The sequence below is a fragment of the Parasteatoda tepidariorum genome, chromosome 2 (assembly GCF_043381705.1).
Source record: "Parasteatoda tepidariorum isolate YZ-2023 chromosome 2, CAS_Ptep_4.0, whole genome shotgun sequence".
Lineage (NCBI taxonomy): Eukaryota > Metazoa > Arthropoda > Arachnida > Araneae > Theridiidae > Parasteatoda > Parasteatoda tepidariorum.
The window spans coordinates 23,470,981-23,488,875 of NC_092205.1; the positions used below are offsets into that span (position 1 = coordinate 23,470,981).

Genomic DNA, 17,895 nt, shown 5'->3' on the forward strand with positions numbered 1-17,895 from the left:
TCGTTAAGACACGGTTCCCAGCAGATCACCGAAGTCAAGCATCACTGGCTACGGTCAGTGTGCGGGTGGGTGACCACTTGGATCAGTGTGCGGGTGGGTGACCACTTGGATCAGTCTGCGTAGGGACCGAGGGTGTGCGGTATTAGTCCTCGTTAAACTGTACTACCGTAAAGTGCTCGACTTCGCTTGTAGGTCGTTGGGCAACCGAAGCGGAGGTGGCATCCCCTTTGCAGAGGATCAAAATTGTGATGTCATGTCTTCGGATCATCCTCAGGGATGTTTCCCAGACCGTCACCAATAGCCCATTATGCAGCTCTAGTGCGACGTAAATGAACTACAACCACAATTTTCTATATAATGCGGACAGATTGCGAATAATTTAGGAAACAACTATATCAGAGAAAAAATCTTTGCCGGAAAAAACACACTTTTAATTTTTTTTCTTGTCTTAAATACAATTTTTCAATTACCTTTAAGTTGCCAATAAGTTATCTTAAATCCATATTAAATTTCACAGCGATTATTGGAATATATTAAAGAAGTTAGTTTAAAAGCTGAAAATTTCTTTAAACTTTGTTAAATAAAAATTTGTTGAGATTCCTTCACAGAAGCACATAGAGCCTTTGATTTCCAGATTAGAACATTCTTCAACTTATTATTTGCATACTTCACTTATTTCCCGAATATACAGTCATTATTAACATTTAAATTGACTGTTTCTAATGGATCAAAAACTCTAGTATATTCATGAAGTTTAATGCTGGTTGACAGAACTTTGGTTTTCGTTGAGAATTAATAAGAAAGATGGTGTTTCACGGGTAAAAAAAAACTATTAGGGGGGGGGGGACCCCACCCTGAGATGGTAAAATATTAACGTTTTTCTGGAATTTTTTTTTAAAGTAATGGAGACAATGCAGAGACTCCTTGTTTTTTTTAATGTTATTTAGCTGCAATTTAAGTCTATTTTAAATTTTTTTCTTTTACAAAATAATAAAAAATAAGTTGGTGTCAGCTTCGTGTGTGGCTGGTCATCAAAAAGTAACACCTCACTGACCTCATGGATTTAGAAGTCCTGAAACATAGGAAAACGATTTTGTTTAGATTTTCTGAAACATAAAGACATTATCTAAGAAGTAGCATAGCGGATTTTTGATATTCGCAAAATTACCAAAATGGCGGCAACTAAAAAAAAAGTTAAGTTTTTCATTAAAAAATATTCATTAAAATACTAATATAAAATCGAAGTATAAAAACATCAAGAAAATCGTATGCTACTTTCTAAAGAATATATTTTACGTAATTTAAAATAAAGAACAGCTTATTTCGTTGTATAGATCATGAGAAAAACGTTACGCCAGATCAAAAAACAGCGTTGTGAGAAAAATGCGTTTAAAGTTTTGACTTATGGTAGGGGAAAACGTTTAATTTCATATATATAATGATCGATAAATGAAATGCCTACAATAAGTTTCTATACACAGTCAACAGAATGGATGAGACACAAAAAGAATGTCGCCCCTCCTAATCCGGCCGAACGGGCCTCTGTACCTGCTTATCGACGACTCTCTTATTTTCCGGTATAACTTCCAAACGCAGTTAGGTACCGTGAAATAGTTTTAGACAGAAATTAGAAAGGATACAAAGATTCGAAAAATGTAATGAAATTTTTTTCGACTTTTTGAAATATTCAGGGTGAGGTCCCCCCTTAAATGATATTTTGAACATTTAGAAAATGTCATTTTTGTCAATCAATAAAAAAATTTATCAAGTTAAAAGTTTAAAAGTTCCTTACTATTACTCAAATGTTGATTAAAAAAAAATACAAGTTTTTAGCAAATAAAAATCCAATATCACCTCATTGTAGCTCAACAGATTCCTGTTTGGAGAAATTTTGCCTATCAGAAAAAAGGTTTCCTTGTAAATTGTAATATATTTTTTTTTAATATTTATTACATAATTATAATACATATATGGCATAATTATAAAATAAATTCTATAACTCTAAAACGAGATGCATAATTTATATATAATTGTGAAAATATCACAGAAAACTTTATAATTTCAGAGTTTGGGACATAATAGTTTTCTTTATTTTATGATACATTAACATTTTGTTTATAGGTAGGTGATGTCATGGTTTCCCGGGTTAACAGTGACGACATCAGATTCGGAGATTTTGGATTGGCTGCTAGACTGTTGCCAGGAAAAGATTATTTCTTAGAGTATGGACATCCTGAATTTGTTGCACCTGAAATAGCGAAGAAAGAACCAGCAACCTTGCTTGCAGACATGTGGTAAAGCTCTGTCCTTTATTTAACGTCTTACATTTAACGGTTATCAAAAAAGCAAATTTCCCAATTACCAAGCGTTAGGTTTTATATTCTTATATAATGTACAAAAATTGATATCACATCTGAAAATCTGAATTCTCAATATTTTGTATGATTATTGTATGATTGTTTTGTATGATCACATTATTGTTATGCACTTTCTCCTGGTAAATCGCAATGCGTAAGAATCGGAGTAAAAATGTAGGGATTAAATTTTTTAAAAGTTAACATCAAACGATGTGTGCTGTGCCATGGTGGATCAGTATATAAAGCCCCCGCCTCCCTGTGAAGTGACCTAGGTTCGAATCCCAGCAATGTCTGGTTGATATAAATTCTGCTCCTGGCCCGCTCCACTGAGCAGACGTAAAATATCCTCAGTTGTAGACGGATCATGCGTTAGAATCCCCATTACAATCGGGCAAACTTAGGAGGTTTTTGTTGTTTGTTTATTCTCTACATGTGCGGGTTATCTCTATCAAAAAAATCTTCCATGAAGGTTAGTTTGTCCCAATGCTTAATCTAGGAGTTCTTTTGTCTTCTAGGTTGGGTTCAAAATTACAAGACTATGGAGTGGAACTTAGATAGCCGTAAACCCAAAAATGGGTTAACTGTTCAACGACGACTACAGAATTAAATAAAGTTACGGGGCTGAAATTACTGAAGTTATTATCACATACTGACGCATTTTTTTAAAAGATCTATCTTTAATTCTCTACTCGATTAAGCTTAACTGATATTCCCACTCATTTATCTAAGTAGTAAAAAAATAACTCAAACTTGGAAATAAAAGTCTTTATTAAAGCTTTGTATAAATATAAGAATGTTAACAATACATTTTGAAATTACAATAAAAAAATAAGACATTTCAACTGTTAAATTATTTGTTTCGTGCTGTAAATTCCTTTTCACGCGAATGGAAAATAATACGCCAATTTTATGGGTTTACAACTACAAATGTTCAACTCTGTAACCTTGTGATTTTGAACCCAATCCAGAAGACAAGGGAACTCCTGGATCGAGCATTGGGAGAAATTTGCCTTTGTGGAGGACTTTCCGATGGAGCTAACCCATCTTTGCGTTACATGGAGAGGAAAACCACGAGAACCTCACACGTTTAGCCTGACAGCAAAGGGGCTCTAACCCATAATCAGTCTACCACTGAGGATATTTCACGTCAGCACTGTGGTCGGTGTGAGCCGGATGCGGAATTCGTATCGACTGGGATTCGAACCCGGTTTGCCTCATTAGAAGGCAAACGCTGTATCTCCTGAGAAATTGCGGCTCATGCTGTGTATTATGAAATTTTAGAGCTTTTATCATCATAACCCACCCAGCTCCACTTCCGGCTGTAACAGGTTTCTTTTTCTGTTAATGCCGTATTAGGCTGACAGGAAATTTGACAGGAATGATTCAAACGTACAGACAGTATATAAAGAATTATACTGATTTCTCAGACTTACTTTTAGCTTTTTTTAGTTGTTTTACTAGAAATAACAATAAAGTGGTTATTTTTATTGTTACCCAAAATGTTAATAAGAAAACTGGTATTTTTTGTTCTAATGGAAATTATTTTTTTACAGGAGTGTAGGAGTTATTACCTACCTGTTGTAAGTATAATTATGTTTCCTGAATACTGTTCTCTCAGTTATTGTTTATCTGTATCTATATCTTTTGATCTCCTACCTTCAGGCTGAGTGGCATTTCCCCGTTCTTGGGGGAGAATGACCGGGAGACGCTGACCAGGCTGCAGCAGGGAAAAATCAACTTCAGTGAAGATGCGTTTACAGGAGTCAGTGACGATGCCAAAGACTTCATGTCCAAATTACTCGTCTTTGATCCTAAGTACACTTTTACGTTGTTTAAAAATGTGTTAATAATTTGGAAACAGATTTTAGCATTCGCTTAACTAAACTTAAAAATTCTTTTAACAAATGAATCGTTGTTTTTAGGGGACGGATGGATGTAAAAACAGCTTTACAGCATAGGTGGATCAAGGTAATACTCGAGTTTATGACATTTACGGAGGCGTTTGGTTTCAAAATCAATTCCTGAGTTTTTACACGGAGAAAAAATTCTGATAAAATTACCGTACTGTATAGTTATTACATTTCTGGAGGGAAAAAACATAATTCTGTTTTAAAAAAATCGTAATACAATACGGTATTTAAGATATTCATTTGGTAATTTTTCTATTCATATGGTAGCGGTTTACAGAAAATTATGCTTTTCAAAATTAAAGATCTTATTACCTCACATTTAGTAAATAATATCTACAGAAGAGTTAATTTAGCCGAATACATGATTTTATACTATACTCTAAAATAGCATGATAAAATTACTAAGTTTTATCAGATTTACCAAATTTTATCATAAATTACAAAACCATATTTTACTGTTAATTTTATAAAAATCATTGCTAAACGCTTCGATTTTTCCCATTGAGTAAATTTTACCATATTCTCGTATTTTCGACTATACTTTTTTTCTCATTTTAGCAAATATTTTGCGAATAACTAGAGCAACCATTTGATACTGTTTTTTTTTTTACGAACTCTGGATTTGGAATGCTTAAGTCTTTTGGAATGCTTTTATGTTTTTTTAACTGCTTTTAATGTTAAAGTGGTACTTTTTATTAATTTTGATAAATAAAAAAGACTGTAAAAACTACATTTGAGTTCCATCTTATTGAGCTTTTATCGGGGTACTTACGATACTCTCGTGAAATTCAAGGAAAGGGTACTCCTACGAAATTCAAGGATATTCTCCAGTAAAATTTAGCGAAAAGGTTTGCCAATGAAGGATTCTTCAGGGAAATTCAAATGAAGGGTACTCCAGTAAAGGGTGTTCCAGTGAAATTCAAGAAAAGGGTACCCCTGTGTAATTAAAAAAAAAGGTACTCCTGTGAAATTTCAGTGAGGGGGCTTCAGTGAAATGAATACTCGATTATCGTGAATTTTTCTTCTTTTTTGACGAAACCGTTTCCTGATATATGCTCCGAGTAAATATTTCGTCAAAGTGACGAAATAACTATCGTCACTTCTTCAAGGAAGCGGATTTCCTTGACATTCCTTGAGATTTCCCTCCAAAAAAGAAGAAAAAACCACATGACGCCTAACTTTTCTAATAATCACTAGATAATGGGCAACGTATCGCTTAGTTGATGTCACCTTAATAACAAAAGAAATACAAATAGAACAATTAGATAAATTCTGAGGCTGGATTCAAACCCATGTTCCTTCTGGTGCGAGATAAACACCTTGCCCGCTATATAGTCCGGTCAGCTTATTTTGTTTCCTTATTTTTGATCGTCTAGTCTTCTCTTAGTTTTATTCTGGTTAACAATCTCCCACAATACACAACGATGAAGTTTCGAGTTGAGGATACATGTTCGTCATTTATTTGATAGTTTCCGTTTCCCTTTATACCACGTAATTTCGTGACGAAATAAGTCTCATAATTAACTAAATATAGCTCCAAGATTGCCAAGTCGTCAAAAGTGAGATTTTTATTTCTGAGAGTGTGTGGTTTTGAAACCAAACAATACTTCTATTATCTTTTAATTCATAAATTTAATACTTTATCATGATTATGTAAAATTTTATATTATAATCAAATATCATATTTATAGTACTATTTGGAAAAAACTTCGGCGGATAGAGTTCTCAACAATATGGAACGATTGAGGGAATATCAGAAGAGATGGAGAGATTGGGTTTGTTTTTATTTCAATTAATTTTAAAAAATTAACGTTTAAACAAAATTGAAATTTATCATATTAAACATTTATAATTATGAAATTTACTTTTCCTTTACTATGTTCTTTTATTAATAGAATTCAAACAAAGACTTTCAATTAATTTTTTTATTCAAATTACTACTGTTTTAATTTATTTAATTTTACTTCTTTATATATTTTTAATTAAGTTTTTTAAATATTTCCTTATTACTTCTTTATTAAGTTTTTTAATTATTTCTTCTTATTAATATTTTTTTAATATAATCCTTTTTATTTAAGTACGCCAATGCTTCTTGCAAACGATACTACCGTCGACGTACCTTAGAATCTTGTTTCCATCACCCCAGCAAAATGATTTATCCCCCAGGAGAACCCTACACTCCCGAAAGCAGTCCGGAACGAGATTTGGAAAGATCACACGTCAAGCCATCTCATTTTGACGATGTCACTTTCCGTCAAAAGATCAATCGGGAAGACATTGACTTCAGATCTGAAAGCAGGTTGGTTTTTGTTCTTATCTTATTGTGAGCTCTTATTAATGTTCCTCATATTCCTATTCTTGTTCTTCACACCTATTCTTATATCCTTCATATTCTTATTTATGTTCTCTACACTCAAGTTCACATTTTCGTATTCATGCTTTTCATATTTTCCATGTTCCTATTCATGTTCTTATGTTCCTATTCTTGTTCTTATGTTCCTATTCATGTTCTTATGCTCTTATTCATGTTCTTATGTTCCTATTCATGTTTTTTATGTTCCTATTCATGTTCTTATGTTCCTATTCATGTTCTTAGGTTCCTATTCATGTTCATGCCAATGTACATTATGTTTTTTATATTCTTGTTCATGCTATTTACATCCATGTTCATATTTATATTTGTGCTTTCTATATTCATATTCTTCACACTCGCATTCATGTTCATAATTTTTTTTATTCCTGCAATTATTTTACAATTTTTTCTCACTTTCTGGCAGAAAACGAATAAAAAATCGTGCTTTATATATATAAATTTTTCACACTTGCGTACATGTTTTTCATATTCATATTTATGCTTTTTCAATTTCTACATTTATTTTACCCCTTTTTCATCTCTTTCCGTCAGAATATCGATCAGAAAAATAAAGATTTCTATATCCATACTCGTGCTTTATATATTCATATTATTCACACTCGTGCTCTCATGTTCTTCATATTTCATGTTCTTCATGGATGGATATAGTTTGTGACAATGAATGATTCAAAGAAAAATTCCATCAAAAGAATAAATTTGTAAGCATTTCTCGTAACTCATTCATTTTGTTTTCTAGCTATCAAAATGGTCCGGATACATATTTGTTGCAGTTGAGAGATACTGATTTTCCAATGAGGTTGAGACAGTACCTGAGAGTGGGATCATCCACAAGTCCATCTCTTGCAGCCAGTCTAAGGGATAAGCACTGGGGAGACAGCACTGTAAGTACAATGACACTTTTTTTATATTTGTATTAGGGTAAAAAATTGTATTAAGGTATTGGATTATGGATATAATTTTTGTAGATTTGTTGTTTCCTTATCCATGGTACAACAGCTATCATATTCAAAAATTTAAACACTTCGAACCATAATGTTATATGAATTCGTCGTAACCTTACATTCTTAAAAACTGGTTCTTTGAACTATTATATTGATACAGCGGTAGATAAGGGGCAGTTTTCTGCAATCCTAGCAAGGTATAAACTGAAACCATATCTCCATTTGTATTGTGTAATCAATAGAGAAGTATGATAAAATGCTTTATTTTAGCATCATATTTAAGGTTCTTATAAATTTGAAAGATATTATGGTCTATTTTGTTTTAAAATCTTCTAACAGAGCAAAGTCAAATCGTAATTCTGTGAAAATTAATGGTTCTTAAATATTTGAAATAAATATATGGTTCACTATATTCACTTATTAAGTTGCACGATATCATTAAATGTGCAAGATATCATAGTTCAAGGTATTATAACTACGGATTAACGTAGTACCGGTTATTGTGATATTGCCGGATGTGTGTAATTGTTATTCCTAAAAAAGAACGGATTCTAAAGATGATTAACGTGATTTAATTCCTGCTCCTTGATCTGCTGTAAATGTTGTTTCTTAAATTAGGAATTCAACTGAAACAAATAAAGAAACAAGTTTGACCGGTAAGTCTTAAATTGCATATTTGAAACTTTCCCGAATGATGGTGAGAGATATAAGCATATATAAGGTACTATAGAACAAATTCTAATAATCATGGAACTTTCAGTCTTATTTTATTTCACAGAGGTTAGAGTTGTAGGGGGGAACATTTATTGAAGAAAAAATTATCGAAGAAATCGTTACATTCAGAGAAAAGTGACACTTTTTATTTCTCGTCCTGCTATATTCTTGATATAGTGTAAATACAACCATTTTTATCATGAAAATTATAGTAATTTAAGGAATAATTATCTAAGATAGCTTGGAATTAAGATAATTTGGGTAATAATTAAGGGTAACTTGAGTAATGTCTTGTAAAAATTCAGAAACAAATTTAAATTACAGATATTTAACATAAGTAAAGTTAGGTTATCAGTGAAATTGTGTATGCATTTAATGGTGTACTTAAAATATTAGGGATTTTAAGTAATATTTAGCATTGCTTTTATTTTGCTCTTCAGCTGGTCATTCGGGAGCGACGAAAATTTGTGGACATGATGGACGAGGAGATTGACGACGAGAAAAAAGGTCTGACGTTGAGGTCAGTACCGAAAAGACTCTACCACGAGATTGGTACTCTCGGATTCGCAAGAGAACAGATGGAACAATTGAAAACAGAAGTATGGAAAGAAAAATCCCGTGAATTAGCAATAGGTATTTCATTGAACATATATTAATGACAGTCAATTTTTAAAGTTTTATTGCTGATACTATTGAATTGTTCGGAAAGTAAATTCGTTTTTTTTATAAAAATAAAAGACGATTTTTCTTATAATGATTAAGCATTTCATCTGGTTCAAAACATTTCGCCATCTTTCTGATAGTATAGTGATTTCTCGCTCATGAAACCTTTGATCTTAGTCGGCAAAAATGACCAATCCTGGGAATTTTTGAAGTCATTTGAAATAAACGAAGTAAAAGTTTTTATCGTCTAAAAACTTTTGTAGAGACCGAAACATTGTTGTAAACAGACTATATTTTGTTCCCAGTAATGATGCGCTTAAAAAATGTATCATTTTCTTGACTTTCAAGAAACAAATCTCAGACGTCGTAGCTTTCCGTAAGAACATGAAGAACTCGCAGGACGAGCTTTGAGATTAAACCTAGGCATTTCAAAGGATACTGAACTGTCGAATACAATAAATTTAATCATTCAGCCCTCTAACGAATTGTTATTTACTGATTTGCATCAATTAATGCTTTTTTCATCAGTTCTTATTGTGTTTTCATCAGGCTTTCCAGAGCATCTCCAGCATCAAAATTATCGGATCCGAATCAAGATTTTGAAACTCAGTGCTAGTACTACATTCTCTCTATACCATATCCATCGGATGCTTTTTTGTTGTTGCTTGAACAGAATTTTTACCTTTTCCATGGTAAAAAAGTAAAATAGACCGAAAATTCAGATTTTCACTTTCTGTATTTGAAAGGGCATCAACAAAAACCTACTGCGTAGAATCAGTCGGGTTTTCTTACGAGCAGGCCTTGCCATATCAGCTGTCAAAATATGTAACGATTACTCAGCTTGAGACTGTAAAAAAAAAAGAAAAAAAAACAGAATTAATACTCTGTGGAAGAAAAAAAATTACTTTCCGTACAACCCAATAAATTACATTTTGCTTAGCTTTTTAAATGTCCAAATCTGACCATTTTCACAAGAGCTACTTTTTTCTTCACCTTCTTGTATTTATTTCTTGACTCAATTCAGAGGTTCCATTTTCCATTGTAGTTACAGCATCGGCTCCGGACACAAACGTCCCTAGTTTGACCACATTAATGCCCCCGTGATTACGATCATTTTTACGAGCATAGCGTTAATTTATGATCAGTAACCAAATATTTTACGAGAAAAAATTGCATTTTTAAAATCAGTTAGCTTTATAAGCATTTCACGATCAGTGATGAAACACTTTTTGTTGGTCACTGACTATAGTCTAGAGATGAAATTTATTAGAGTGTAATAAGACATTGATTTACATTATATGAGGAAATTTAAGTCATTAAATGCAAATGAACAACAATCTTGTGTCCAGATTAGAGCAGCTAATATATTTTTCTTTCCAGGTATGCCTCCGTACTTTAGAGAAAAGATTCGCAACTCATCGATGAAAGAAAATGATGAAGTTGTATTTACATGTTATGCTGTGGGTAAACCAAAGGTCGATTACACTTGGTTCAGGAATGACGGCATTCTCCTTGAGAGCAGCAGAATTGTTGTAAGTGTGCATAATTACACAAAGTGATATCACAGAAACTTTAAAAGTAGTTTGGAAAAAATTTAAGTTATGAATATAAGCACCTATAGTCTGTCTATCGAAAGAACTCCCCTCGCAATTCATCTAGTATTGTGGCTGTGATTATGGTTACGAGGTTTAACTATTTCAAGTAAAGTGTCAGGTCAATATTTAAGACAGGTTTTGGCTAGGGTCGGCGAAAAAAAGGAATCAGGAAAAAGAGAAGTTTCCCTTTTTGAAAAGCGCTAATTCTTGTTTCCATAGCAGCAGACTTCCTTGGACTTTGTGACGAGGGAAATTTTTCTATCGACAAACTATAGCTCCAGTTTCTACCGTAACTAACTTATTCCCATCTGTTTATTTATTTCCATACTTAATTTTTTATTATTTTTCGAACTGCTGTGCAATTATTAAAAAAAGAACAGTTTTTCCCGTTTTTTTCGTTAATTTAATTAAAAATTTTTGAAGTTAAGTAAACTCATAATCACCTTATTATTTTTCTTTAAATTTTATAAGAGTATTTATAAAAACGAATGAAACGATCATACTTTGTGGCTAGGTAAGTTCTTTCTAATGATAAACTATCTCATAGTTTTGCTAATATCATCAAAAATTCTAAAACAGTTGTTAGCTATTTTTTGAATTCAAATAAATTCCTATAAACATTTCTAAAGAATGGGATATTTAAAGTTAAATGTAAGGGAAAATGGAGTTAAATATTTATTCTCATTATGCAATACGTGTGTAGTGTTTACATTTGGAGTTGTGTTTTAACTATTTTCAGAATTGAAAGTTTCGGATATTTCGATACATTTTGCTACAATTTTGTATATTTCTGGTACATTTTGATTTAATCAAAATATAAATTTTAGTTTCATTTTGTAAAAATATTTAAAAACAAAGAAATTGTCAACAACAACAAAAAAATTTTAAATAATTGTTTACTATTTTATGATTCCAAATTAACTCATATAAACTTTTCTAAAGAAGGGAATGTTTAAAATTAAATGTAAAGAAAAATATAGTTAAATGTCTTTTCATTTACGCGTATAGTGTTTACATTTTGAGTTGCGTTTCAACGATTTTCAGAATTTGAAGTTTTGGGTATTTAAATACATTCTGCGACTATTTTGAGCATTTAAAATACAGTTTAAGACTAATTTAGACTGCAAATTCCACGTGTTTTCTCACTAACCAGCTTAGGACATTAAAACATCAGCAACAGTTCAAGTTCTTAATAGAATGAGCCGAAAATTCGAAGCACTTGAAATTTCACTCCGTAAAATTTCAAACGTTTTTACTATTATACTGTTCTCTAATAATCAATAGGTGATAATGAGATACCTGCAAGTGACGTAGTGTAGGTATCTCAATCCTGATTGGTTGTGTAAGCGTGGCATTTGTTTACGTTAGCAACTGTTCATTCTAGTCTTTTTCGAGTAAGCCCAGCCCATCAAGTATCAATTCTCTTAAATGACTCATTCTATGTTCTTTCCCAAAGATTTCAATTCTTTCAATATCTTACTTAACACAAAGACTGGCACGAAGCCACGTAGAACATAAACAAACTAATTATAATTCAAATTTGTTAGGCACATACAACAAAAATATATCACAATTACAATAAAATACATAAACTAATAATAAATCTAAGTTAAAGATGTAGACGAGAAAGAATTATATTTTTATAAATTCGCCATTTTGCTTATAAACGATCAACTGGTGCTGACGTCATAGGTCACATGTGTGGATATCCGTGAGCTTCTTCTTGAAGTGCAAGTATCCAATAAGATAAAAATAAATTATTGAAATTATTTGAAACAGTTTTTTTTTAATTCCTGTATAGGTTACTGAAAGAAAAGATGGCCGATGTGAACTGAGGATAAACCCAACCAGAGCTTACGACATTGGTGTATATAAATGCGTTGCCCGAAACATGCACGGGGTTTCTTGTTGTAGAGCAAGGTTGAAACTCGGATGTGAGTGATTGCTTTTATTATTTCACTTATGAACTACTACTAAAATATCTGTGCTTTGCTAGTTGTGCTAAAAATAATTTCTTCAATTTAATATTCTTCTATATTCTCATTATCAATTTTCAATATTTAAAGTACTGATTCTTGAATAGCTAAACCGGGACGACCTGAACCTCCAGTAGTGAAGAATACTTCAGATACTGAAATATACATCACCTGGGCAGTACCGAGGGATGAAGGAAACTGTACAACTCTAGGATATACTCTAGATTATAAGAAATCAGGTAATATACTTATATGTTTCTTTATATATATATAAATCAAATCAATTTTAAGAGACAAAAAATCTGTTGGTTTTTTGTTTGGAAAAACCGGTCTTTCATTGTTGATAGTTTCATTGTTAGCATTGTTTCATTGATTCAACCCCTTACCAAAACATTTTGAATGGATGAGCTTTTAAGTAATTCTGCTTACTGGAGCTACATTCAAATTTTAATAAAGATGTCTATTCTTACTTAAGCTGAAAACTTTTTACGTTTTCATTTTTTTTGTCTTGTAGTCTTTGCGTAATAGCTCACTAGTATGTCCAAAGTGAAGTTTGGAAGCTACTAAGCAACAATGTATAGAAAATATGAAGAAGAAAAAATTATATAAAATAAAAGTGATCGAAAACTCATAATTTTTTTTTTTTGTTGACAGAACTGGAAAAGTATGAAGAACTTAAACGCACTTTTCTTTTAATTCTAATCAAGTTTTATTGAACTGGTTGACGTTTCACCGAGTAGAAATTTTAGCAAGTGACATTTACCGAGTAGAATTTACCTTGCAGCGTCTAAAGCCATATAGTTTGATTATAAAGATTTCTTTGTTGTTGCTAGATTTGTGTAAAAAAAGAAACAGTCAATGTCGGCTATCTTCTGTCAAGAGGATTTTTTTTGTCTTTTGTGTTTTTTTTCCAATTTGTATGTTTTGGAAGCGATTGAAGTTTTTATAAAATAATACCTTTCAGTTTTAGTTTCTTGGGATTATTTATTTAATTAAATTGCTTAATATTTATAACAAAAAATTTCTTTTGTTCTCGATGTTACCTTAATTTTTCTTAACTGGGAAAACAGTTATTTTGCATTAGTTCTATTGATAAAAAGTAAGTAATTAAAGTTCTGTTTTGCATTAGTTCTATCAAAAAAGGTTATATAATTGAACTTCTGTTTTGCATTAGTTCTATAGATAAAAAGTATGCAATTGAAGTTGCTAAAGCAATCACGCATGCGTAATTAGACAACAAAAAGATGTTAAAAACTTGAGACTGCAAATGCAATCAAACAAACGCGTCTTATTTTAATTAATCTATGTGATTATGTGTTGTTAGTTGACTCTGTAATACATTTTGTGCTTATTTCTAGATGACGATAAGTGGACGACGATAGCCAACAACATCGAACATGGATATTTTGTGATAAGAAATTTGCAACCATCCACGTTCTATCAGTTCAGAGTGAAAGCGTTCAACAAGTTCGGATGGGGTGAATTCAGTCTTCCTACGACGCCGGTCACAACAAAACCTGAAGGTGATTTAAATTTTTCAATTATTCCTCTTCATAATTTTCATAGTTTTTCAAGTATACTTCATTCATTGATTAACATTTATATACTTCATTCATTGATTCAACCGAATTCATAAAACATGAGTTCTGTTAAATCAATGTAAAAAAAATTTTCGTTTATTGTTTTATTTTATTCAAAAATTATAAAATTTTTATTCCTTCTAAAGGGGCTACTAAAGTGAAAGTCAGCCCTCGAAGAAAATACCAGCAAGAATTCACTGAAAGAACTCCAGATTATGAATTAGAAGAGTCAGAAATTCCAGAGTTAGACTACAGCAGGGAAAGTAATCCAGTACCCCTGGAAGAAGGTGATACCCTAGATTTGTACAGAATAGTTTCAGAAATGGACAGGTAAATGTAGTTTATTTATATTTAAAGATTTTATTTTTCGTTTTTCTGAATTAAATCAAATTTCAGAGCAATTTATGGATTTAAACTGAATTGTGAATTAATGTACACCGTAGAAAATTCGGATTAAATTACTTTATAAAATACTGGGACTTTAGATGCATCATCCGTAAAGTCTATTTTTACTATAAATTATTATAACATAATTTTTAGAGTAATATTTATTTAATTAGAGTGATTGAGTGATTTTGCGTTAATTATTACTGAAAAAAATTACAGTGTATCAGATTTTTCGTTACGCAACATGTTCCTGTAAAAATGTATTTTACGGTAAAAAGTACTGGCAACCTGAGTGCCGATACCTTTTACCAGAATTTTTGACACTGTAATGAGGTAATTATGAGGTACTTCTAGATATATTTTCCTGGAACATATTCTAGTGTTTACGAAATATCGCAAGAATATAAATAAGAAGTAATATTTTGTTAAAGCGAAAGTTTGTGAGTATAATTTTTTTTTTCATTCTGGTTATATGTAATCGCTTTGCCAATATTTTCCACGCGCGGTGTTCTTCTCATATTTTATGATTTTGAAGCTCTTTTTACGCTATGTTTCGTGCACTCGAGATACTCTGTCCAAGAAATTTTCTTTCTATGAGATTCTCTGTCCAAGAAATTTTATTTCCTCGAGATTCTCAGTCCAAGAAATGTTATTTCCTCGAGATTCTCTGTCCAAGAAATTTTATTTCCTCGAAATTCTCTGTGCAAGAAATTTAATTTCCTCGAGATTCTCTGTCCAAGAAATTTTCTTTCTATGAGATTCTCTGTCCAAGAAATTTTCTTTCTATGAGATTCTCTGTCTAAGAAATTTTATTTCTATGAGATTCTCTGTCCATATATTTCGTTTCCATGAGATTCTTAGAATATTATCCTCAAGATTCTATCTTTGTAATATTTTGTCCAACGACGTTTTTCACACGTTGTGTTTTGTTCACACGAAATTTTGTAACCACCAAATTCTTTGTACGTTATATCTAGATCAAGTGAGATTTTTATTTTCTCGGGATGTTTTGTTATTCCAATATGTTTTGTTCCTTTTGTTCAGTATTAAATTCTCTCCAACGAGATACTCTGTCTTCGAGACTGTTTTTAAATCTCTTATGGAATAATATTAAAATGAAATAACTTCAAGCACTGCATTAATGCGTGTAAAAAAGATGACCCTGAGTAACTTTTCTCTAGTTATCGGTTTCCCACCAACTAAGGACCGATCATAATGTTTCTAAGACGTGACCTTAATGCAATTAATTAGTTCTAACTATGAGTTAAATTTCAGAATCAGACATAAAAACGTATTTACTTGCCCCCTTTTTTGGTGGTATTTCGGTAACTTTTACGTCACGGCATATGAAAAAATTCAGTCTTTAAGCGAATGAAAAAATTTTTGCATGAAATTTTAAGTTATTTTATCCAAAGATCTTTCTATCGATATAAAAATAATAGTATTTTTATTATGTACTTATTATTTTACTTAGTAATGGTCGAAAAATTTTTGAATGTCGAATATACCACATTTTTACATTATTTTAAACTTTGCAATTTTAAATGACAAAATACAAAATTTGAACAAAACTGGTAGAATAGTTCTCGAAAAATACAATTATGAAAAGGAGACTTTTTTTTTTAATTTGATAACTCAGAAAACTTTTCGACTGATTTTTTTTAAGTTTTATATTTTATAACTTGAAATCGTAGTTGAAAATTTTATGAAAATTTGTATACATTACAATTCCATCACCAAAACTTGTTACTTTGAATTTATTTATTTTTTAAATTGTTAAAAAAATAATTTTTTTTTGTGAATGGAATTATGAGTGGCGATTTTAAATTGAAAACTTCATTCGTGATTATTAGCAGTAAGATTAAAAATCTATGATGAAATTTAAAAAAAAAAAGTTTTTGCTAAATTGTTTTAATATACAGCAATTCTAAATATACTTTTATTTAAGGAATAAAGTAAACAAAAAAAATTAACGTTTTTGTACGTTTTCAGGGGGAGATTTTCTGTTATACTGAACGTTTGGGTGAAAGAAACAAACACATCTAGTATAGCAAAAGTGGTACAGACTTCAAAGGAGGCCGACGGTAAGCAGGAGTACGAAATAATGAAGAGTCTATGTCACGAAAGAGTGGTCACCCTCCTGTCGGCTAGTTATCAAGGTGACAAGACAGTACTGGTGATGGAGAAACTTTCAGGGGTCGATGTTATGTCTTATCTGGCGCTGCGACACGACTACAACGAAGAGCTTGTTGTCACCATTATCAAACAGGTACTGGAAATTTCATTGAAAATTTATTTTAGGCAAAAACATTTCTTACTTTAAGAAGAACTTCATAACAAAAAGAAAGTTGAGTAGAGAATTTAAATAGAAAATATGCAAAACTCTTATGCATCATACTGTCATGGTGTAAACATGTCACATTTTTGTGACTGTTTATAAAACTTGCAGAAGGAGTCTAATAGTTTTTATTTTCTACCAAGATGGGAAATTAAATCCTCACATAAAACACGCATTACACATAGAAAAAAAAATTGCTCCTAGACATCGTGGTAGCTTTATATATACAGGGTTAATCATAATTCCCTCTGTGGTTTCGAAGCATTACAGTAAAAAAACGAAGACGAGTATGGCAAAAAAGAATATATGAAATTATTCCGAAAGTATTCAAGTTTTAATTTAAGCAGTTGCCGGTAGATGGCAGTAACATGTACCACTGAAACCAGTTGTAGTAAAGAAAAATGGCGTTTACAGGAGGAGGGAATTATGAATAACCCTGTATATATGTTACCGTCAATGACCGAAATCAAGAGAATGTCGACTTTCACCTGTGGATGTCAACAGTCACATAGTCGCTTTGGTGAATGTCCGAAATATTTGTTATATCCGATTTGATATTAATTTATTCGTTGATATTATTATATTTATTCGATATTTTAATATTTGCTGAGGATAGATTAGGAGAAGTGTTCGGAGTACCGGTTAAATGCACACTGGGCAGTGGTACTTGGCCTTAAAAAAACTTTGATGTAGGGCATACCGGACAAATTTATAGCGGGTAATATATATATATATATATATATATATAAACTGCTGTTTGTAGAAAATGCAACACCATGAAGGAATCATCAGAATCAAATGAAATTCGCAGCAAATGTCAATTATAGGATATTATGCAAATTAATAAAGTTTCAGAGCCATCGCGCGTGCGTGGCGCGCGCAGCGCCCTCTGAATTGATGCTGAAAGCGTATAAATAAAGTGCTGTAGCGGGACGTTGAAAATAGTCTATGATTATTTGTTAGTGGCAAACGTTTAGTGAGACCTGAGTATGCCTCCACGACGGAAGAATAAGAAATTCAAGCAACTTACGGAGTTTGAACGAGGGAGGATAATCGGCCT

General features: G+C 31.7%; 1 protein-coding gene across 1 annotated transcript in view; it reads left to right on the forward strand.

Moving 5' to 3' along the window:
• LOC107442351 (obscurin) overlaps positions 1-17,895 on the forward strand; it is a gene marked incomplete in the record, with an annotated part of 263,706 nt that overhangs the window by 238,405 nt on the left and 7,406 nt on the right. Inside the window, 14 exon segments of the mRNA XM_071177300.1 lie at positions 2,122-2,294; positions 3,911-3,937; positions 4,020-4,172; positions 4,280-4,325; positions 5,959-6,042; positions 6,346-6,566; positions 7,378-7,522; positions 8,737-8,929; positions 10,340-10,491; positions 12,356-12,488; positions 12,638-12,769; positions 13,889-14,053; positions 14,257-14,440; positions 16,490-16,766. Of these exon segments, the coding sequence (XP_071033401.1) occupies positions 2,122-2,294; positions 3,911-3,937; positions 4,020-4,172; positions 4,280-4,325; positions 5,959-6,042; positions 6,346-6,566; positions 7,378-7,522; positions 8,737-8,929; positions 10,340-10,491; positions 12,356-12,488; positions 12,638-12,769; positions 13,889-14,053; positions 14,257-14,440; positions 16,490-16,766 (2,085 nt within the window).